Genomic DNA, 23,917 nt, shown 5'->3' with positions numbered 1-23,917 from the left:
CTTACACCTAAAGGACCTAGAGAAAGAAGAACAAACAAAACCCAAAGCAGAAGGAAAGAAATCATAAAGACCAGAGCAGAAATAAGTAAAATAGACACAAAGAAAACAACAGCAAAGATCAATAAAACTAAAAGCTGGTTCTTTGAGAAGATAAACAAAATTGATAAACCATTAGCCAGACTCATCAAGAAGAAGAGGGAGAGGACTCAAATCAATAAAATTAGAAATGAAAAAGGAGAAGTTACAACAGACACCACATAAATATAAAGCATCCTAAGAAACTACTACAAGCAACTCTATGCCAATAAAATGGACAACCTGGAAGAAATGGACAAATTCTTAGAAAGGTATAACCTTCCAAGACTGAAACAGGAAGAAATAGAAAATATGAACAGACCAATCACAAGTAATGAAATTGAAACTGTGATTAAAAATCTTCCAACAAACAAACGTCCAGGACCAATGGCTTCACAGGTGAATTCTATCAAACACTCAGAGAAGAGCTAACACCCATCCTTCTCAAACTCTTCCCCAAAATTGCAGAGGAAGGAACACTCCCAAACTCATTCTATGAGGCCACCAGCACCCTGATACCGAAACCAGACAAAGATACTACCAAAAAAAAAAAAAAAAAAAAATTACAGACCAATATCACTGATGAATATAGATGCAAAAATCCTCAACAAAATACTAACAAACAGAATCCAACAGCACATTAAAAGGATCAAATACCATGATCAAGTGGGATTTATCCCAGGGATGCAAGGATTCTTCAATATACACAAATCAATCAATGTGATACACCATATTAACAAATTGAAGAATAAAAACCATATGAGCATCTCAATAGATGCAGAAAAAGCTTCTGACAAAATTCAGCACCCATTTATGATAAAAACTCTCCAGAAAGTGGGCATAGAGGGAACCTACCTCAACATAATAAAGACCATATATGACAAACCCACAGCAAACATCATTCTCAATGGTGAAAAACTGAAAGCATTTCCTCTAAGATCAGGAACGAGACAAGGATGTCCACTCTCACCACTATTATTCAACATAGTTTTGGAAGTCCTAGCCACGGCAATCAGAGAAGAAAAAGAAATAAAAGGAATACAAACTGGAAAAGAAGAAGTAAAACTGTCACTGTTTGTAAATGACATGATACTATACATAGAGAATCCTAAAAATGCTACCAGAAAACTACTAGAGCTAATCAGTGAATTTGGTAAAGTTGCAGGATACAAAATTAATGAACAGAAGTATCTTGCATTCCTATACACTAATGATGAAAAATCTGAAAAAGAAATTGTGGAAACACTCCCATTTACCATTGCAACAAAAGGAATAAAATACCTAGGAATAAACCTACGTAGGGAGACCAAAAGACATGTATGCAGAAAACTGTAAGACACTGTTGAAAGAAATTAAAGATGATACCAACAGATAGAGAGATATACCATGTTCTTGGATTGGAAGAATCAATATTGTGAAAATGACTATACTACCCAAAGCAATCTACAGATTCAATGCAATCCCTATCAAATTACCAGTGGCAGTTTTTACGGAACTAGAACAAATCATCTTAAAATTTGTATGGAGATACAAAAGACCCCGAATAGCCAAAGTAGTCTTGAAGGAAAAAAATGAACTGGAGGAATCAGACTCCCTGACTTCAGACTATACTACAAAGCTACAGTAATGAAGACAATATGGTACTGGCATAAAAACAGAAACATAGATCAATGGAACAAGATAGAAAGCCCAGAGATTAAACCCACACACCTATGGTCAACTAATCTATGACAAAGGAGGCAAAGATATACAATGGAGAAAAGACAGTCTCTTCAATAAGTGGTGCTGGAAAACTGGACAGCTACATGTAAAAGAATGAAATTAGAACAGTCCCTAACACCATACACAAAAATAAACTCAAAGTGGATTCAAGACATGAATGTAAGACCGGACACTATAAAACTCCTAGAGGAAAACATTGGAAGAACACTCTTTGACATAAATCACAGCAAGATCTTTTTTGATACACCTCCTAGAGTAATGGAAATAAAAACAAAAATAAACAAATGGGACCTAATGAAACTTCAAAGCTTTTGCACAGCAAAGGAAACCATACACAAGACAAAAAGACAACCCTCAGAATGGGAGAAAATATTTGTAAACGAATCAACGCACAAAGGATTAATCTCCAAAATATATAAACAGCTCATGCAGCTCAATATTAAACAAACAACCCAATCCAAAAGTGGGCAGGAGACCTAAATAGACATTTCTCCAAAGAAGACATAAAGATGGCCAAGAAGCACATGAAAAGCTGCTCAAGGGCTTCCCTGGTGGCGCAGTGGTTGAGAGTCCACCTGCCGATGCAGGGGACACGGGTTCGTGACCCGGTCCAAGAAGATCCCATATGCCGCGGAGCAGGTAGGCCCGTGAGCCATGGCTGCTAAGCCTGAACGTCTGGAGCCTGTGCTCCGCAACGGGAGAGGCCAGAACAGTGAGAGGCCCACGTACTGCAAAAAAAAACAAAAAACAAAACAGAAAACACTCCCATTTACCATTGCAACAAAAAGAATAAAATATCTAGGAATAAACCTACCTAAGGAGACAAAAGACCTGTATGCAGAAAATTATAAGACACTGATAAAAGAAATTAAAGATGATACAAACAGATGGAGAGATAATACCATGTTCTTGGATTGGAAGAATCAATATTGTGAAAATGACTATACTACCCAAAGCAATCTACAGATTTAATGCAATCCCTATTAAACTACCACTTGCATTTTTCACAGAACTAGAACAAAAAATTTCACAATTTGTATGGAAACACAAAAGACCCCGAATAACCAAAGCAATCTTGACAATGAAAAATGGAGCTGGAGGAATCAGCCTTCCTGGCTTCAGACTATACTACAAAGCTACAGTAATCAAGACAGTATGGTACTGGCACAAAAACAGAAATATAGATCAGTGGAACAGGATAGAAAGCCCAGAGATAAACCCACGCACATATGGTCACCTTATCTTTGATAAAGGAGGCAAGAATATACAGTGGAGAAAAGACAGCCTCTTCAATAAGTGATGCTGGGAAACTGGACAGGTACATGTAAAAGTATGAAATTAGAACACTCCCTAACACCATAGACAAAAGTAAACTCAAAATGATTAAAGACCTAAATGTAAGGCCAGACACTATCAAGCTCTTAGGGGAAAACATAGGCAGAACACTCTGACATAAATCACAGCAAGATCCTTTTTGACCCACCTCCTAGAGAAATGGAAATAAAAACAAAAATAAACAAATGGGACCTAATGAAACTTCAAAGCTTTTGCACAGCAAAGGAAACCATAAACAAGACCAAAAGACAACCCTCAGAATGGGAGAAAATATTTGCAAATGAAGAAACTGACAAAGGATCAATCTCCAAAATTTACAAGCAGCTCATGCAGCTCAATATCAAAAAAACAAACATCCCAATCCAAAAATGGGCAGAAGACCTAAATAGACATTTCTCCAAAGAAGATATACAGATTGCCAACAAACACGTGAAAGAATGCTCAACATCATTAATCATTAGAGAAATGCAAATCAAAACTACAATGAGATATCATCTCACACCGGTCAGAATGGCAATCATCAAAAAATCTAGAAACAATAAATGCTGGAGAGGGTGTGGAGGAAAGGGATCCCTCTTGCACTGTTGGTGGGAATGTAAATTGATACAGCCACTATGGAGAACAGTATGGAGGTTCCTTAAAAAACTAAAAATAGGGGCTTCCCTGGTGGCGCAGTGGTTGGGAGTCCGCCTGCCGATGCAGGGGACACGGGTACGTGCCCTGGTCCGGGAAGATCCCACATGCCGCGGAGCGGCTGGGTCCGTGAGCCACGGCCGCTGAGACTGCGCGTCCGGAGCCTGTGCTCCGCAACGGGAGAGGCCACAACAGTGAGAGGCCCGCGTACCGCAAAAAAAAAAAAAAACTAAAAATAGAACTAACATATGACCCAGCAATCCCACTACTGGGCATATACCCTGAGAAAACCATAATTCAAAAAGAGTCATGGGGGCTTCCCTGGTGGTGCAGTGGTTGAGAGTCTGCCTGCCAATGCAGGGGACACGGGTTCGTGCCCCGGTCTGGGAAGATCCCACATGCCGCGGAGCAGCTGGGCCCATGAGCCATGGCCACTGGGCCTGCGCGGCCGGAGCCTGTGCTCCACAACGGGAGAGGCCACAACAGTGAGAGGCCCACGTATTGCAAAAAAAAAAAAAAAAAAAAAAGAGAGTCATGTACCAAAATGTTTATTGCAGCTCTATTTACAATAGCCAGGACATGGAAGCAACCTAAGTGTCCATCAACAGATGAATGGATAAAGAAGATGTGGCACATATATACAATGGAATATTACTCAGCCATAAAAAGAAACGAAACTGAATTATTTGTAGTGAGGTGGATGGACCTAGAGTCTGTCATACAGAGTGAAGTCAGTCAGAAACAGAAAAGCAGATACTGTATGCTAACACATATATATGGAATCTAAGAAAAAAAAGTTCATGAAGAACCTAGGGGCAAGATGGGAATAAAGACACAGACCTACTAGAGAATGGACTTGAGGATATGGGGAGGGGGAAGGGTAAGCTGTGACAAAGTGAGAGAGTGGCATGGACATATATACACTACCAAACGTAAAATAGATAGCTAGTGGGAAGCAGCCACATAGCACAGGGAGATCAGCTCAGTGCTTTGTGACCACCTAGAGGGGTGGGAAAGGGAGGGTGGGAGGGAGGAAGATGCAAGAGGGAAGAGATATGGGAACATATGTATATGTATAACTGATTCACTTTGTTATAAAGCAGAAACTAACACAGCATTGTAAAGCAATTATACTCCAATAAAGATGTTAATAAATAAATAAATAAATAAATAAAAATGTATCCGCTAAGTATCTAAGTTATTCTGCTAAAGAAGGTAAAGGAAAATTTGCTCTTCATTAATGAACAGTTAGGAAATATCATCATGAAAATGGAAAATTAAATAAAAGTAAATGGAAATGACAAAACTGAAAAAATACCATATCTAAAAATGAAAAATTCACTGGCCAGAACTTAGTAGCATATTGGAGATGACAGATCAACAGAAATCAATCTGAAGAACAGAGAGGGGGGGAAAAAAAAAAAGACAGGCTCAACAACCTGTGGGACAATGTAAAAAGGACTAATACACATGTAACTGTAGTCCCCAAAAGGGGGAGAGAGGGGAACAGAAAAAAACCATGATAGGGCTTCCCTGGTGGCGCAGTGGTTGAGAGTCTGCCTGCCGATGCAGGGGACACGGGTTTGTGCCCCGGTCTGGGAAGATCCCACATGCCGCAGAGCGGCTGGGCCCATGAGCCATGGCCACTGGGCCTGCGCGTCCAGAGCCTGTGCTCCGCAACGGGAGAGGCCACAACAGTGAAAGGCCCGTGTACCACAAAAACAAAAAAAACAAAAAAAAAACCATGATAGAATAATGCCCAAAAATTCCCCAAATTTGGCTCTAGCCATAAATTTATAGATTCAGAAATCTCAGCAAGCCCTAAGCAGGGAAAATACAAAGAAAAGCATGTTTCCTCAGTTACGACACAGTCAAAGAGCTGAACACCAAACATATACAGAAAACTCTGAAAGTAGTCAGAGGTTTAAAAAGAAAAGTAACAAAAAAACCAAGGTAATAATTGTGTAAATGACAGCTGATTTCTCATCAGAAACAGCAGAGGCCAGAACAGGGGAACAGTATCTTTAAAGGAGTGAAAAAATAAACCAAACTAGAATTCTATATCCAGTGAGAATATCCTTCGAGAATGAAGATGAAATACACATTCAGAAAAACAAAATTTAAATGAATACACTGCCACCTGTACAAGAAATGCTAGACAACTAAAATGCTATCAGGTAGAAACTCAAATCTTCAGGAAAATAAGAGCACAGAAAATGGTAAATTATCTGGATGAGTATAAAAACACTTTTTCATTTGATTAAAAAATACGTATGAGTGCTTAAAACAAATATTTTAACATTGTATTAGGGAGTTTAGAAGGTATAGAGGGGCAGTACAAATGACAACTACAGAATAAAGCAAGTGGGGAAAAGGGTTTAATTTGAAGTGTGCAATTGCACTGTTCTTAAATTTTACATAAAGTGGTATCCAGAATAAGTAGAAAAGGAAAAGTGAAGGCTGTATATTGTAATCCCTTTGAGCAGGGGTCAGCAAACTTTTTCTTAAATGGCCAAAATAGTAACTAGTTTAGGCTCTGGGGGCTAAGAGACAAAATTGAGGATTATATAGGTATTTACATAACCGTTTAAAGTTTCACCCTCCTGGGCGAAATCCATTCTTACAATTTTTTTAGAATTCCATTTCAATTTCCCAGTTGGCTTTTTATAGCCTTCCTTCCTCCCACTGGGCTTGCCTTTTTTCTTTAGCTCACTGTTTTACTTCCACATTCTTGCTTGATCTTTTAAAAATATAGTAACAAGAGCAAGAAGCCTATGAATGTGGGAGAGAACTGAGTGAGGCAGAGAGGGCAAAAAGGGAAAGCTCGAGTGCAGATGAAGGGCTGGAAGGTCACATGGTGGGCAGCACACAGGGTGGCCCCAGGGCCAGCACAACAGCCTCCCTCCCCAGCACCTGAGCGACGCCTTCTTGCCCCCAACCCCCTGGGCTGCCCAGTGTTCCCCACTCACCCGGGCCGGTGGCAGGTGGGCATTTTCTCTCTTCTCTCCAGGTTTCCTTCCCTTGCTCCAGCTGGGTGATGAGTTTGGGTTTAGAAAATGGAATCCCTGCTCATAGGAAAAGAAAACAATATGGCTGTAGGTTATAGGCTCAAAAGCCAGTTCCTGAATTCAGAGCCACACTGGGTGGGGAATTTCAAAAGGTGGTGGGAAAGACCTGAGAGTGGGGAGCTCTCTGCAGGGGAGGGGAAACCAGGATGACAGCTCACTGACCCTACTCCATCCTGGGGAGAGAACTCCCTCATTTAAAAGAAGATAATAACTAGGAAGACATGTCATGCTTACCCAAGAGACTGGGAGAAAAGGCCTAGAAATGCAGATTATCACATACACAACACACAGACACACACGCACCTCTACACATTTCAGTTCTACAAAATCAGACCTTCTCTGGGGAAAGAGGGAACAGAGTGTCTCTGCTTTTGAGTCCAACCCAAAGGCAAAGTCAGAAAGCAAGATAGCTGCTTCAAGCACAGCCTAAAGTACCCAGCTGCTGGGATACGGGTCCTGAGAGATACCAGGCTTACCCAGCGAGACCAGGTTGCTGTAGTTCTCCAGCATCACCTCCCGGTACAGGGACCTCTGAGCAGGGCTCAGCAGCATCCACTCCTCCTGGGTGAAATCCACAGCCACATCTCTGAATGCCATGTGTGCCTGTAACACAGAATACAGCCCTGCTCACCCAGGAGCCAGCCCTGCCCAGGACTCAGGGTCAGGGGCAGGCAGAAGCCTGCCCGGGGAGAGGTAGGTGAGATATCTAGATCTTGTCTTTGACCCTGGTGCTCTGTGTTCCAAGACTTTTAACCCCTGTCACTATCGGAGCAGTGGCACTTAACCTACACATTCGAGATACTGAATAGGCTGTTTCGGAGAATACCTACCAAAAAATGGAGTCTTTAACTTTCGGGAACATTAGGCTGAGGGAAGAGCAAATAACAAGAGCAAATCTAGGCTGAGGGAAAAGCAAATAACATAAAAATTAAACAACAGTAAAGCAACAGACTTTAAGAATTTAAAAGAATAGTCTGAACAATTTTTTTTTTCTTAAGCTTTGGTTCTGTTACTTGTTTATTTATTTTTGGCTGCGTTGGGTCTTCGTTGCTGCACGTGGGCTTTCTCTAGTTGCAGCGAGTGGGGGCTACTTTTTGTGGTGCATGGGCTTCTCATTGGGTGGCTTCTCCTATGGCGGAGCACGGGCTCTAGGCACGCGGGCTTCAGAAGTTGTGGCTCGCGAGCTCTAGAGCACAGGCTCAGTAGTTGCGGCGCATGGGCTGAGTTGCTCCACGGCACGTGGGATCTTCCCGGACCAGGGCTCGGACCCACGTCCCCTGCACTGGCAGGCGGACTCTTAACCACTGCGCCACCAGGGAAGCCCTGAACAATGGTTTTAAATGTTGAAGCATCAGAATGAAGTTAGTACCATTCAATTATGGCAAAGACCAAATACAACTCAGTCCTTCCCTTCAATCCCATGGGGCCCCTTCGGCCTTCCCTGGCCTGAGAGGCACAAGCAGCGAGTGGTAAAGAGCATGAACTTGAATCCTACTGCCTTGGTTTGGGGCCCACCCCCCCGTCAACTAGCACCTCTGTTTTCTCACTTACGAAATGTGGGTAACAGTCCATTAAACTTCCCGTCCCACACTGTGGATGCTCAGCGTGGACGTTCTTGGCTACTTGGTCTACAAATTCATCTCTATGTGCCATTCTTATCCGCCTGCCCCATTTTACTATCTTTACCTCAACACTATTTCAAAACGGAGAGTGCACTGGAATATAGACATCAGGAAAGGTTTCATGAGAGGCCCAGGAACTTGGTCTTGAGGGAAGGGCAGGAATCAAGGGAAGAGGAAGGTGCCAGGTATTCCTGATGAGGCGTGTGGGGAGCAAAGCAGAGGACACTGTGGGCCAAGAAAGAGAGAGCCTGAATCATGGGAAGCAGGACCACTTGGGAGGAATAAAAGGCACCTAGTGGTAGAATACAGAATAGGTCGCGTGTAGTAGCAGCCTGTAGGTTTTAAATTTTTATTGTAAAATATACAGAAACATTTTACTACTTTTACCATTTTTAAGTGCATATTTCAGTACATTAAGTATGTTGACACTGTTGTACAACCACCACCACTTTCCATCTCCAGAATTTGTTCATCATCCCATGCTGAAACTCTGTAACCATTAAACCCTGACTCCCTCTTTCTCACAAACCCTGGTAAACAACCATCATTTTACTTTGTCTCCATGTATTCAATATTTGGCTAGTCTGTGTATCACAAATAAGTGGAATCATACAGTATTTGTCCTTTTGTGCTGGCTTATTTCATTTAGCATGTCTTCAAGTGTCAGCCATGTACTCCAAAGAAGACATACAGACGGCCAGGAGGCACAAGAAAAGATGCTCCACATCATTGATTCTTAGAGAAATGCAAATCAAAACTACAATGAGATATCACCTCACACTAGTCACCATCAAAAAGTCTACAAACAATAAATGCTGGAGATGGTGTGGAGAAAAGGGAGCCTTCCCACACTGTTGGTGGGAATGCAAATTGGTGCAGCCACTGTGGCAAACAGTATGGAGGTTCCTTAAAAAGCTAAAAATAGAGCTACTGTATGATCCAGCAATCCCACTCCTGGGCACATATCCAGAGAAAACCATGGTTTGAAAGGATACACGTACACCAATGTCCACTGCAGCACTGTTTACAACAGCCAAGACATGGAAGCAACCTAAATGTCCATCGACAGATGAATGGATAAAGATGATGTGGTACATATATGCAATGGAATATTACTCAGCCATAAAAAAGAATGAAATAATGCCATCTGCAGCAATGTGGATGGACCTGGAGTGACGTAAGTCAGACAGAGAAAGACAAATATCATATGATTTTGCTTATATGCAGAATCTAAAAAAAAAAAATGACACAAACGAACTTATTTACATAACAGAAACATTCTCACAGACTTAGAAAACAAAGATGGTTACCAAAAGGGAAAGGTGGGGAGGAGGGATAAATTGGGAGTTTGAGATTGACATATACATACTACTATATTTAAAATAGATAACCAACAAGGACCTACTGTATAGCACAGGGACCTCTGCTCAGTATTCTGTAACAACCTAAATGGGAAAAGGATTTGAAAAAGAATAGATACATGTATATGTATAACTGAATCACTGTGCTGTACACCACAAACAAAACATTGTGAACTATACTACAATATAAAATTAAAAAAAAAAAAAGTTTCAGCCATGTTGAAGCATGTACTCAGAATTTCCTCCTTTTTAAGGCTAAAAAATACTCTACTGTATGTATATACCATTCCTCCACTGACGGACACTGGGTTTGTATCCACCTTTTAGCTATTGTGAATAATACTACCATACAAATTGCTTTCAGTTCTTTTGGGTATATACCCAGAAGTTGAATTGCTGAATCAAATGGTAATTCTATGTTCAGTTTCTTCAGGAAACACTGTACTGTTTTCCACAGAAGCCACACCATTTTATATCCCCACTAACAATGTAAAAGGATTCTAGTATCCCTACATCCTTGACAACACTTGCTGCTCTCTGAGTTTTTGGTAATAGCCATCATGTGAAATGTATAAAGTGATCTCTCATTGTGGTCTTTATTTGCATTTCCCTAATGATTAGTGACAGTAACCATCTTTTTATGTGCTTATTTGCTATCTGTATATCTTCTTGGCAAAAACGTCTATTCAAGTCCTTTGACGGTTCTTGAATTGGGGTGTTTGGTTTTTGTTGTTGCTCTCTGAGATCTTTATATATTCTGGACATTAATTACTTATCGGATATATGACTTGCAAATATACACTCTTTAATGAACAAAAGTTTTTAACCTTGATAAAGTCCAATTTATCTATTTTTTCTTTTGTTGCCTGGGCTTTTGGTGTTATTACCCAACAAATCATAACTAAATCCAACTTCATGAAGCTTTTCCTCAATGTTTTCTTCTAAGAGTTTTACAGTTTTAGCTCTTACCTTTTTAGGTCTTTGATCCATTTTGAGTTAATTTTCATTCTCTTCCATGTGGGTATAAGTTTTCCCAGCAGTGTCTATTGAATAGACTGTCCTTTCCACATGGAATGGTCTTGGTAGTGTTGTTGAAAATCACCTGATCATACATCTGTGATTAAGTTCTGAGCTCTCTGTTGCTGCTCTCAAGATTCTGTTGCCTTTGGCTTGATTTTAATGTATCTTGGTGTCAGTCTCTTTTAAGAGGTTATCCTACTTAGAGTTCATTAAGCTTCTTGGTTCCTCTTCACGTTTTCTATCTCTTTACTGACATTTCCATTTTGTTTTTACATTGTTTTCTTGACCTCGTTCATGTTTTCCATTAGCTCTGACAGCTGTCTTAAAGTCTTTTGTCTAGTAAGCCCACATAGTATGGCAACTCTGGAACTCAGATTCCCCAGATTTGCTTGGTTTTTGTTTTTGTTGTTGTAGTGTGTCTCCGTGCCGGGGTTCAATCTGAGGTGTAAACTAAAGGTTTTTCTTGCATCTTTTCTGATCCTGTGCCTTTCCACGGGTAATATTTCCAGGGATGGTAACTTCCTAAACTGACCAAGTCATGGGTCAAACAGGCTGCAGGTAAGATAAGTTACACTTCCAGGACTAGAGCTGGACTTTGCCAGGTGCCAACAAGGTGGTCAAGACAAGAGAAAGGATTGTGTCCATCCTGCGACAGCCAGTGTGGAAATGCAGGAAACACTCACCATTACCCTGGCTTCCCAGGACCCTGTGGCCATTTTTCCTGGTATCACTAAAGGATGATATCTCAGAAGGCAGATCCGTGTAAGGAAAGCAGAAATTAGAGGGTGTCAGCTGGAAATGCTCTCCCAGTGAGCGAGGCAGGGTCTGCTCTCCAACCCCACAGCTGGGGGAGGGGTGGCACGGTGGAAGTGTAACACTCTGGTTTTTACCAGGGCCCTGGAAAAAAGTTCAGAGTCAGGCCTTCAGTAGGTTTGGTCCCAAACTCTCCTGATCCCAACAAACTAAATGTAGAAGGACGTTTTTCAGGCTCTCTACTTGACTGTAGATGTTAACACATCATTATTAATTTGAGGGGTTGTGAAAATGGTATTATTGTGGTTGTTTTTTTAAAAAATATACACTGAAGTATTTATAGATGAAATGATCCACGGGATTGCTTTTAAAAACACTTCAGGAGGGCTTCCCTGGTGGCACAATGGTTAAGAATCCGCCTGCCAATTCCGGAGACACGGGTTCAAGCCCTGGTCCAGGAAGAACCCATGTGCCATGGAGCAACTAAGCCCATAAGCCCTAGAGCCCGTGCTCTGCTGAGCCCTAGAGCACGTGCTCTGCAATGGGAGAAGCCACAACAATGAGAAGCCCACGCACTGCGGCTGCAACAAGAGAAAGCCCACGGGCAGCAATGAAGATCCAACACAGCCAAAAATAAATAAATGTATTTATAAAAACAAACAAACAAAAAACACTTCAGGAAAAATTGGACAAACCACCCCCCTCCCAAGATTGCTACACAGTGTTTACTGTTAAAGCTGGGGTTTTATTATAGTTTCCTTGCTTTGAATATGTTTGAAATTTTTCCATTAATAAAAAATTATTAAAAAATTCTCAAACACCAAAGGAACCCAAAAACCAAAAACCCAGATGCAACAAATATGGCAAAATATAAACAAGTGTTAAATCAAGATGATGCACATAAGGACGTTCATTATGCTATTGACTCCTTTATTTTTAAGATTTTTCTTTTAAAACGTAAAAAGTATACACAGAAAAAACACTGCATTGTGAACAAAACCAGAGAAACCTAAAGCAATAATGAAGGACAAAAATTGGCCATTAGAATCAATTATCAATTCATTTCCCCTTTGGTAACCATAAGTTTGTTTTTGAAATATGTGAGTCTGTTTCTGTTTTGCAAATAAGTGCGGGGAACTAAGATACTGCAAACCACACAGCCAAAAAAAAAGAAAGAAATGAAGACTAAATTTTAAGACACCAAGGAAGAATAGAGTGAAATGAAAACATGATGGCCACTGAAAGCTAACAGGAGGAGATGAAAATGAAAGAAAGAAGTAAAAAGAGTTAGAGAAAAAATGGTTGAAATGGAAAACAGACAAACAAAGAATTTCATTTGTATAATTGCAGCTCCTGCAGAAGAAAACAAAGAAATAAACCAAAAAAGGGTTGGGGTGGGGGTGGGGAGGGAACAGAACTAATATTTAAAACTATAACCCAAGAAAACTTCAAAAATAGATGACATGAATCACAGCAATATCTTTCTTGACCCACCTCCTAGGGTAATGAAAATGAAAACAAAAATAAACAAGTGGGATCTAATTAAACTTAAAAGCTTTTGCACAGCAAAGGAAACCATAAGCAAAATGAAAAGACAACCCACAGGATGGGAGAAAATATGTGCAAATGAAGCGATCACCAAGGGATTAATCTCCGAAATATACAAGCAGCCCATGCAGCTCTATGTCAAAAAAACAACCCAATCAAAAAATGGGCAGAAGAGCTAAACAGACATTTCTTCAAAGAAGACATACATATGGCCAAAAAGCACATGAAAAGATGCTCAACATCACTCATTATCAGAGAAATGCAAATCAAAACTACAATGAAGGATCACCTAACACTGGTCGGAATGGCCATCATCAAAAAATCTACAAACAATAAATGCTGGAGAGGGTGTGGAGAAAAGGGAACCCTCTTGCACTGTTGGTGGGAATGTAAATTGGTATAACCACTATGGAGAACAGTATGGAAGTTCTTTAAAAAACTAAAAATAGAACTACCATATGATCCACCCATCCCACTCCTGGGTATATACCCAGAGAAAACCATAATTAGAAAAGATACATGCACCCCAATGTTCACTGCAGCACTAGTTACAGTAGCCAGGATACGGAAGCAACTTAAATGTCTATCAACAGAGGAATGGATAAAAAAGATGTGGTACATATATACAATGGACTATTAGCCATAAAAAAGAATGAAATAATGCCATTTGCAGCAACATGGATGGACCTAGAGATAATCATACTAAGTGAAATAAGTCAGAAAGAGAAAGACAAATATCATGTGATATCACTCATATGTGGAATCTAATTTTTTTAAATTTATTTATTTTCTTTATTTTTGACAGCGTTGAGTCTTTGTTGCTGTGCGCTGGCTTTCTCTAGTTGCGGCGAGTGGGGGCTACTCTTCCTTGCAGTGCATGGGTTTCTCACTGCGGTGGCTTCTCTTGTTGTGGAGCATGGGCTCTAGGCACGCAGCCTTCAGTAGTTGTGGTGCCCAGGCTCAGTAGTTGTGGCTCACAGGCTCTAGAGCACAGGCTCAGTAGTTGTGGTGCACAGGCTTAGTTGCTCTGTGGCATGTGCGATCTTCCCGGACCAGGGCTCGAACCCGTGTCCCCTGCACTGGCAGGCGGATTCTTAACCACTGCGCCACCAGGGAAGCCCCTGGAATCTAATTTTTTAAAATGATATAAATGAACTTATTTACAAAACAGAAACAGACTCGCAGATTTCAAAAACAAACTTATGGTTACCAAAGGGGAAATGTGTGTGGGGGGGGATAAATTAGGAGCTCGGGATTAACATACATACACTACTACATATAAAATATATAGATAGACCAACAAGGACCTACTGTATAGCACAGGGAACTCTACTCAATACTCTGTAATAACCTATATGGGAAAAGAATCTAAAAAAGAATGAATATATGTATATGTATAACCGAATCACTTTGCTGTACACCTGAAACTAACACAACATTGTAAATCAACTGTACTCCAACAAAATTTTTTTTTAAAATGACCTGAATCTAAATATGGAAGGGCTTACAGAGTACAAGGGAAGAATTGACTCACAACCAACAACTTCAAGGTATCTACTGGAAAAACTATCAGACTTTGAAGAATAACAACAAAAATCCTAAGTGACTCTAGGCAAAAAATATACCAGACTTCCATCAGACTTTTCATAATCGTCATTCAACCCTTGTGCATTGCTGGGGGGAATGTACAATGGTGCAACCACTATGGAAAATAATATAGCAGTTCCTCAAAAAATTAAAAATAGAAATTATCAAAAAAAAAAAGAAATTATCATATGATCTACCAGTTCCACTTCTGGGTATTTCCCCAAAAGAATTGAAAGCAGGGACTTGAACAGATATTTGTACACTTGTGTGAGCAGCATTATTCACAATAGCTACAATGTGAAAGTAATCCAAGTGTCTGTCAATAGATGAATGGATAAACAAAATGTGGTATATATATACAATGAATATTATTCAGCCTCAAAAAAAATTCTGACACATGCTACAACATGGATGAACTTTAAAGATATTATGCTAAGTGAAACAAACCAAACACAAAAGGACAAATACTGTATGATACCACTTATATGAGGTACCTAGAGTAATCCATAGAGACAGGAAGCAGAATGAAGGTTGAGAGCAGTTGGGGGGAAGGGGAAATAGAGAGTTACTGTTTAATGGGTACAGAGTTTCAGTTCTGCAGGTGGAGAGTGCGGATGGTTGCACAACAATATGAATGTACTTAACGCTACTGAGCTATACACTGAAAATGGTTAAGATGGTAAATCTTATGTTATATATATTTTACCACATTAAATGCATGGCAAAAATATACCATCATTCAAAGCAATAAGAAAATATTCCACCATGACAAAGTGGGATTTACCCAGAAACGTAAGACTGGTTCAATATTAGAAAATCCATTACTATAATACACTATATTAATGAACAGATCCAAGAAGAAAAATCATGATTGCATTTATACATGCTGAAATATTCTTTAACAAAACTCAACTCTCATTCTTCCAATATCCAATTCAATGTAAGATTGATGAATCCATAAAACTTTTCATTTTTAATTTTAGACTTAAAAAGAAGTTGCAAAAATGTCAATTCCCATAAAACCGTCACTTAGTTTTCTCTAAAGTTAACATCTTGGAAAACCAAAATACAATGATCAAAACCAGGAAATTAACATTGATATAATACTATTATCTAAACTACAACTCTTAACCACATTTCAACAGTTTTTCCACTAATGTCCTGTCCTTCCTCTGGTCCAGATATCAACTGAGCTTCCAACATTGCATTTAGCTGTCATATATCTTTCATCTCCTCCAATCTGTGACAGTTCCTTCTTTCATGAAAGTGACATTTTTGAACAACATCCGTCAATTTTGGTTTATCTGATTTTTAAAAAATGATTAGAATGATATTAGTTCATTTGGGGCTAGAATTCCTCAGAAGTCATGTGTCTTTTTCAGTGCACCCTATCAAGGGGTTCGTGATATTGATATGTTTCATTATTGACGATGTTAACCTGAATCTTGATCACTTGGTTAAGGCAGTGTCTGCTGGCTTTCTCCATTGCAAAGTCACTCTTTTTCCCTTTATAATTAATATGTATCTTGGGAGAGATACTTTGAGATTATACAAATAACGTATTTCTCTTCAATCTTCCACCCACTAATTTCAGCATAATTTTGTGGGACCTGTCTGCAACAATTATTACTGTGGTGTTGACCAAATGACAATGTTCTATTTCCCTCTTTCATTCTAAATTCATTAACTGGGGACTTCCCTGGTGGCACAGTGGATAGGACTCCATGCTCCCAATGCAGGGGGCCTGGGTTCGATCTCTGGTCAGGGAACTAGATCCCACATGCATGCCACAACTAAGAGTTTGCATGATGCAACTAAGGAGCCTGCCTGCTGCAACTAAGACCCGGTGCAACCAAATAAATAAATAAATAAATATGAAAAATAAATTAATTAATTAATTGGAATTCTTCTGTAAGCAAGAGTTGTCCCTTCTTATTTATTTCAGCGTGGATTTACAGTTTATCCTATGGGTTATATTAGAATATTATCACTTTATTATATGTGGAATCTAAAAAAATGGTACAAATGAACTTAAAAAACAGAAATGAGTCACAGATATAGAAAATAAACTTATGGTTACTGGGGGGAAAGGTTGCGGGGGGGAAGGGATAAATTGGGAGATTGTGACTGACATATACACACTACTATATATAAAATAGATAGCTAAAAAGAACCTACTATATAGCACAGGGAACTCTACTCAATACTCTGTAATGACCTATATAGGAATAGAATCTAAAAAACTGGATATATGTATATGTACAACTGATAACTTCGCTGTACAGCAGAAACGAACACAACATTGTATGGCAACTATACTCCAATAAAAAAATAAAAGAGGATGAGGTGAGAGAGTAGCATTGACATATATACACTACCAAATGTAAAATGGATGGATGGGAAGCTGCTGCACAGAACAGGGAGATCAACTCAATGCTTTGTGATGACCTAGAGGGGTGGGATAGACAGGGGTGGGATAGGGAGGGTGGGAGGGAGGCTCAAGAGGAAGGGGATATGGGGATATATGTGGGGATATGGGGATATATGTATACATATGGCTGATTCACTTTGTTGTACAGCAGAAACTAACACAACATTGTGAAGCAATTTTACTCCAATAAAGATGTGAAAAAATAAAATAAAATAAAAAGAATATTATCACTATTTTGCTGCTCAAATTATTTCAACTTCAAACATTGGGAGCTCCTTCAGACTGACCTCATTCCTGCTTTAACCAATAAATGTGGCACAAGTGACACTGTGTCAGTTACAAGCTTAAGTCTTTTTTTTTTTTTTAATATTTATTTATTTATTTTGGCTGTGCTGGGTCTTAGCTGCAGCATGTCGGATCTAGTTCCCTGACCAGGGATTGAAGCCAGGCCCCCTCCATTGGGAGTGCGGAGTCTTACCCACTGGACCACCAGGGAAGTCCCACAGGCTCAAGTCTTAAGAAGGCTACACAGCTTATGCTCTCAGGAGGCGCGAGATGCCACTTTAAGAACTTCAACTCCCCTGCTGGAGGGACCACACAGAAGCAGAGGCCCCGATACTCCGCGAAGAGAGAGTGTGGGGCCCAGGTGCCCCCAGCCTTCCAGCCAGTCCACTAAAGCACCAGATGTGTGACGGAACCGTCTTGGATGGTCCAACCCAAAAGAGTCCACAAGTGACTTTGGGGGAAAATTCAGCTGGATCTATAACTCCCACGGAGCAGAAGGACTGCCCAGCGGATTTAACCGAAGGAACTGGGAGAGATGATAACATGGTGGCTCCTCTACGCCATGGGCTTGGGGAGCTTGTTGTGCAGCAATCAGTAATGAAAGCCCTCACAGACATGCTGTGCCTCTGCCTTCTTCAGCTCTGTTAATGACAGAAGCATCCTTCCCATCACCCACATGCTGACTCGGGCACCAGGTGTACTTCTCTTCCTGCCAAATCACACCAGTTACCAAGGCCTACTGAGTCCACCTCCAAGAACTCTCTATGCCTCCCACCCCCACCCCATCTGGGGAAGGGACAGTCCCTCCTGAGAGAGGCTCTGCAGACCATCTCCCCACATCCCGGCCAGCCTGATCCGTTCCTCCCAGAATTAGCTCCACCTACACATGGCTGGATTACTTATTAAAAATGTCCTAAGCTCTTACTGTGCGACAGACACTATCTTAGACCCTGGGGATACAGAAGTGAACAAAGACAAAAACATCTGCCCTCACTGACATGCAAGTTTAGAGAAGGAAGATGGACATATTAAATTAACAAATAAAACACACACCAGATCAGAAAGTAATGAGTGAGATAAAGAAAATAAAGCAGGGAATCAGAAAAGAAGTAACACAAAAGAGATGGGGTTTTGAGATTTTAAATAGTGGTTAGGAAGGCCTTGCTGAGAAGATGATTGAATAAAAATCTGAAGGCTGTGAGGGATGAGCCAAGTGAGTAACTTTGAAGAGAGCATCACATGCAAGAGAACAGCCAGTGCAAAGGCCCTGAGGCGAGAGTCGGCCTGGCACAGTCAAGGCACAGAGACAGTTCACTGTGGCTGGTATGCGGTGACTGACACTGAGTGGGGGAGGTTCTGACTTTGACTGAGGTGAGAAGCCACTGGAGGTCTTTGAGCAAATGCATGACCTGCCTGCTGAACTGACTAATACAGTTGTACTGAGAGGGACAAGGAAGGAAGCAGAGAGATCACTCAAGGGCTATGACCATCCAGGTGAGGTGGTGGCCCGGACCACAGCAGGAGCGGCGGAGGCTGCTTACTGGGGATATGGAGTGTAAGAGCAAGAAAGGAGTCGAGGATGACTCCGAAGTTCTGAGCCTGAGGAAGCTGAAGGCGTTGCCACGTCTCTGATCCCTTTTACAGCTGAACTCCCTGAAAGAACTGTCCATCCTCCACGGGGGCGGGGCATGTTTACAGGAGTTGATCAGAGTTTGTTGTTGGACACATCAAGTTTGGATGCCCATGAGATACCCAAGTGGAAATGCCAAGTAGACAGGAGACTGGGATTTGGAGTTGAAGGCAGAGATCTTGGCTGAACCTCAGAGGGATGGCATCTCAGGCCTTGAGAGCGGACGGGGCCACCAAGGAGAGATGGAGCTGAAGCGGGGCCTTCCACAGGGGTTCTGGGAGTAAAGAAGCCAGCCAAGGAGACAGAGGAGGCGCAGCCTATGAGGTAGGAGGAAAACCTGGAAACCAGGGACAGCAACATGAAAGGAGATCCTAAGACGAATGCAACTATGTAAAATGTTGCTGAGCATGGACTGGTATTTAGCCACAGGAAGCTCAGTGGTAACTTAGACAAAGAATATTTTTTAGTGGGTAAAGCTGAAAAGCCTTACTGGAATATTTAAAAGGCAATGGAAGGATATTAACGGAGACATCAAGAAAAGAGAATTCTTTCAAGGAGTTTAGCTCTGAAGGGGAGGAAAGCTGCAGGGCAAGAGCTGGAGGGAAACTGTGGTCCCTGCTCTGCTCAGGACCCTTTACTGGGTCCCTCCCGCACCCACATCAAGTCCACACTAACTTGCTATTCAGGGCTCACTCCACTAATGCCCACAGCGCACTCTCCAATCAGACTCCCCATGTGAACTTCCATCCTTCCAGCAAGGATGACACTCATGTCTTCACCATGCATCAGTCACTTAGTCTCACTTAACCCGGCACTCATTTAACCCGGTCCCAGGAACCCTATCAGTGGCTCAAGAAGCACAAGATGAGGCACCCGACTGTCAAAGAACCACCTCCCAGTCCAATGGGACAGCTGGACAGTCATGACACAGCCTGAGCCCTGGGGTCCTGATGTGTCAAGCATCCCACAGCGAATGGGAGCCCGGGAATACTGCCGGGGACGTGCAGCGTGCTCTGCCGGGGGAGCCCGTCCCAGCTCATCACAGGAGTTGATGCTCAAGCAGAGAGGTACGGAGAAACAAAAGCAGACAATGGAATAAGTTTCCATGCAGCTGTAAAGCAGGATCTGACGAGTGTGGGGATTAGGGGAGGACACTGAAAGGGTGACTTGGAGAACAAGTTGGAAGCATTAATAATAATTCTAACGAACAGTTACTGAGTATTTATGTACTAGGCGCTCTAACCGCATGGCTAGGGTTATCACACCCAACATCCCTGTCAGGTGGACACCATTCTGATCCCCATTTGGCAGATGAGGAACAGAAGGCTCAGAGAGGCAACATAACATGCTCAGGGCCACACAGCTAGATACGGTGAAACTGAGATTTGAATCTGGGCAGTCTGACTTTGGAGTGGGGACAGAAGCAAACGATTAGAAAGGTCCCTTTCTAGCAGGCTGAATGGCAAGATCAGTATTTATACCTCAGGTGCCCAACTCAAGAGGCAGCGGTGGGGGAAGGGGGGGCAGAGGGAGAAGAAGGTGGAGAAGAGGCAGGAGCAAGGGCGCTGCAGGAGTAGAGACGGGGAAGGAGAAGGGGATCCAGCGCACAGCACAGGGGAGAGAACACGGCAGCCACCGAACAGGAGGTAAGTCTGGAAAGAACAAAGAGGCCCAGCTTGTACCAAGGGCAGAAGTTGCAGATGTTAACCAGATCTGCAAGGTTAGAAGAAATGCGGGGAGAGGGGCAGAGACAGGGAAAACCACCACACCGAATTCCACATACATCTCCCTCTCCTGTCTCTGACCAGAGCTGTTCTGACTGAAAGAAACTTTAAAACAACTGGAAAAGGAACTATTCATTTTTTTGGGTGTAATGATGAAATTGTGGTTATATTACAACAAGAAGTCCTTATGTGTAAGCTGCCTTCTGAGGTAACTGTGTGTGAAATGACAGGCCTGGGACAAAAAGGCAGTGAGAGCGCTGGACGGAACAAGACCAGAAGGCCGAGGCCTTCACGGCGGACAAGCCCCGGGAGTGAGCAGGTCTGAGCAAACGCTGAGACGGAGCGCTGGCGCCAGGATGGAGGGGTAGTGAAGGAGGACGCTGGGTCTGAAGAACAGTCCCTGTGAAAATGGCCACCCTTACAACAGGCCTTGCTTCCTGGGGAAACCAGCTGGGGCCCTGATCCCGGGATGGGGCATTACAAGGCACAAGATGTCAAAGTTGAGCGAAGGAAACCCACCCATGGTCCAGCAGGCAAAAGGCAAGCGGCCCCCACCTGAGGCTGGGCTGTCAGGAGCCCAGGGTCCTCCCCTGGCCCACCAGGCAGTCCTCTCTGGGCAGGCAGGAGCCACAGGGGGCAGAATGAGAACCGAAAGGTTCAGGAGAGTCGCTGGAAACTCTCAAGCTCCAGCAGGGTAGGGTTTCCTCTTCCTTAAAGGCATCAGGAAGGGACCTGACACAGAAGAAAAGACTGCGGGCAGCTTGCTGGGAACAGAGCTGTTATGTAGGCTAGAACACCGGGCCTTAGCTGATCCTCTCTCACCGCTGATCTTTACTAGGGAAGTTCACACTCCCTGCGCACTTAGTATATACCGGAGACTGTTCCGGGCGCTGGATGAGTTTCATCTCATTCTAGCCTCACAACCCAGTGAAGTAAGATTTATTATTTTCATTTTACAGATGAGATAACCGAGGCACAGTGAGGTCAGTCTCTTGCCTAAGGTGACACAGTTATAAGGTGACAGAGTCTGGATGAAATCTGGCCGTGGAGGCCAGGCTCTTAAGCAGGGCAGTGACAGCGAACCTCTGTGGGTTGTAAGGATTCTCAGTGTATCTTTCTGAGATGAATCAAGATTGTTCACGAGGTGATAAGGATTAAGTCTGCGTGATGGACCTACGGAGTTCTATTTATTTACCTTTAAAATTTCTCCGTAATAAAAATTTAAAATGGAACGTAAGATCCCAAATCCGGGCCACACCAGAGATGTCTAAATCCTTGATTCCCGTGATCAATGATGGTTTCCAGGACCTCTGAAAAACTTGCTCGGTGGACCCCAGACGACCTCTTCCTCCAAGTCCCAAACCCAGGGGCGACCAGCCAAACTGAGACACCCCCCACACGCACCCCGCAAGATCGCGCCAAAATGGCCACTCCACACCCAGCCCATCCCGGGCGCGTTGGCCCACGCCGGCCGCCCATCCGCGGGAGGCCTCAGCAAAGCCGACGGGTAGCCGGGCCCGAAAGAAGACTACCAGCTCCCACCCACCAGAACTCGAGACACCTGGCACCGGGGCCTGCTGGCACCTGTCACCCCCTCGGAAACATAAGGCCCCCAAAGCTTACTTACTCAAACCCCTAAACCCGGTGACTCGTGGCATGAACGACCGCCTCTCCCAATACCGCTATTTCGGCCAAGGCCGAACCTAGGAGGAGGCCGGAGCCCAGCAGCCGCCACCACTGGGCATCGCGGCTGGGCTTCACCCACGTCCCTCGGAGATGCGCGCCCACATTCCCCAAATGTGACACCCGGTAGGGCACGGCCTGAGCCACGACAGCGCGTCCCCGCCGCCACCTCCTCTCCCCACCACCCGAACCGTCTCCAGCCCCAGCCCGCAGGCCAGTCTTTCAGGACTTACCTTTCTGCGCGGGGAAGGGCACGGCTGCAGCGAGGGCCCGCGGGAGCCACACTCACCAGCGCCACCAAAGAACAAGGGGTCACTAGAGCCACCAGCTCGGGGGCCACTCCAGCAGGACGCCAGGACTACACTACCCAGAATCTTCGGGTCGCGCCGGGACCACACCTCCCAGTATGCTCGGCGCCATCAAGGGCGCGGCCCGCCAGGCGCTCCCACTGGCCTCTGAGGGAGCCGTTTCTGGGTGACATGGTCCGGCCACCGGAGAATGGCCACTGTGGCGCCCGGATTCCCCCTGTTTTTTTTTCTTCAAACCACGTGGAGAAGGCATGTAGCGAAAGCATGTAGCTTCTCTCCGTGCACTGACCCCTTTCTCTAACACCTCCGCCTCAGAGACTACCCTCCCCACTGACCTCTGCAGTGACTTCCGCATCCGGTGCCGAGCCCGCCCCCTCGGTTGGCGGAAGTGACGTGTAAGGGGCGCTTCCGTTTGGCTCCTGGGGTGGGCGCCGGTGGGTGGTGCTGGGACGTGCGGTCTACCCCGCTCCGGCTGCGGGGAAGCGAGGCTGTGCCTGCGTTCCGTGAGCGCCGCGCAGGCGTGGTGTCCGCCAGTTCACATAACCCTTGAACTCACTTAAACCCGTGGCGGGGGTGGTTACTGAGACTGGGAGAGACAAGGCATGTTACCGGGATCTCACGACCGAAGGAGGCAGACGCGGGTTCCTGCCCATGTCCGCAACCGAAACATCCCTCTGTGCTCCCTGAGGTCTTGTCCCTGTGTGGAGTCCACAGATTTATGGGCAGCCTCTCATCCATCTAGTGGGGGGACAGGAGCCTCAGTGATAGACCATAGCTTGGGGCTGATCCCCTCATAGTCTTCGCTCTGTACCGGAAAAAGACAACAACCTGAAAGTTGAGAATTATGTTTCATTTGGTGGCCTTACACCTGGGAGACAGCCGCTCAGCTAGCTCTGGGGAACTGTTTCAAAGAGGTATGGGAGGAGCCAGGATATATAGGAGTTTTTGCTGAAAAAAACGCGTGGTTGAACCTCAAAAGACGACCACTAGTCACAAAAGAACACATATCTCAACTTAATGAATTTAGCACTTTTCTATGCATGGGAAGATGCGAGTCCGGGCTCAGTGAAATGATTCCTTTGATATGGCACGTTAGCTATCTAGGGCCAATATCCTGTTTTTCTCCATCCTG

General features: G+C 43.4%; 1 protein-coding gene across 5 annotated transcripts in view; it reads right to left on the bottom strand.

The window, feature by feature from the left end:
* ZNF133 (zinc finger protein 133) overlaps positions 1 to 23,117 on the bottom strand; it is a 28,393-nt gene extending 5,276 nt beyond the window's left edge. The window contains exons 1-3 of one of the 5 annotated variants that reach the window (XM_027118252.1): positions 22,711 to 23,117; positions 7,310 to 7,436; positions 6,735 to 6,830 (exon numbers count right to left, since the gene is read on the bottom strand). In XM_027118252.1, coding sequence (XP_026974053.1) covers positions 6,735 to 6,830; positions 7,310 to 7,430 — 217 coding nt within the window. In that variant the 5' untranslated portion in view covers positions 7,431 to 7,436; positions 22,711 to 23,117. The other 4 variants (XM_027118251.1, XM_027118253.1, XM_027118254.1 and 1 more) reach the window with 4 other exon arrangements.
* Between the last annotated feature and the right edge of the window lie 800 nt (positions 23,118 to 23,917).

This window comes from Aethalodelphis obliquidens, unplaced genomic scaffold (assembly GCF_003676395.1).
Source record: "Aethalodelphis obliquidens isolate GAN/ISIS:26980383/991018 unplaced genomic scaffold, ASM367639v1 scaffold18, whole genome shotgun sequence".
NCBI classification, from domain to species: domain Eukaryota; kingdom Metazoa; phylum Chordata; class Mammalia; order Artiodactyla; family Delphinidae; genus Aethalodelphis; species Aethalodelphis obliquidens.
The sequence above is the reverse complement of the archived record's forward strand: the minus strand, read 5'-3'. Positions and strand labels throughout refer to the sequence as shown.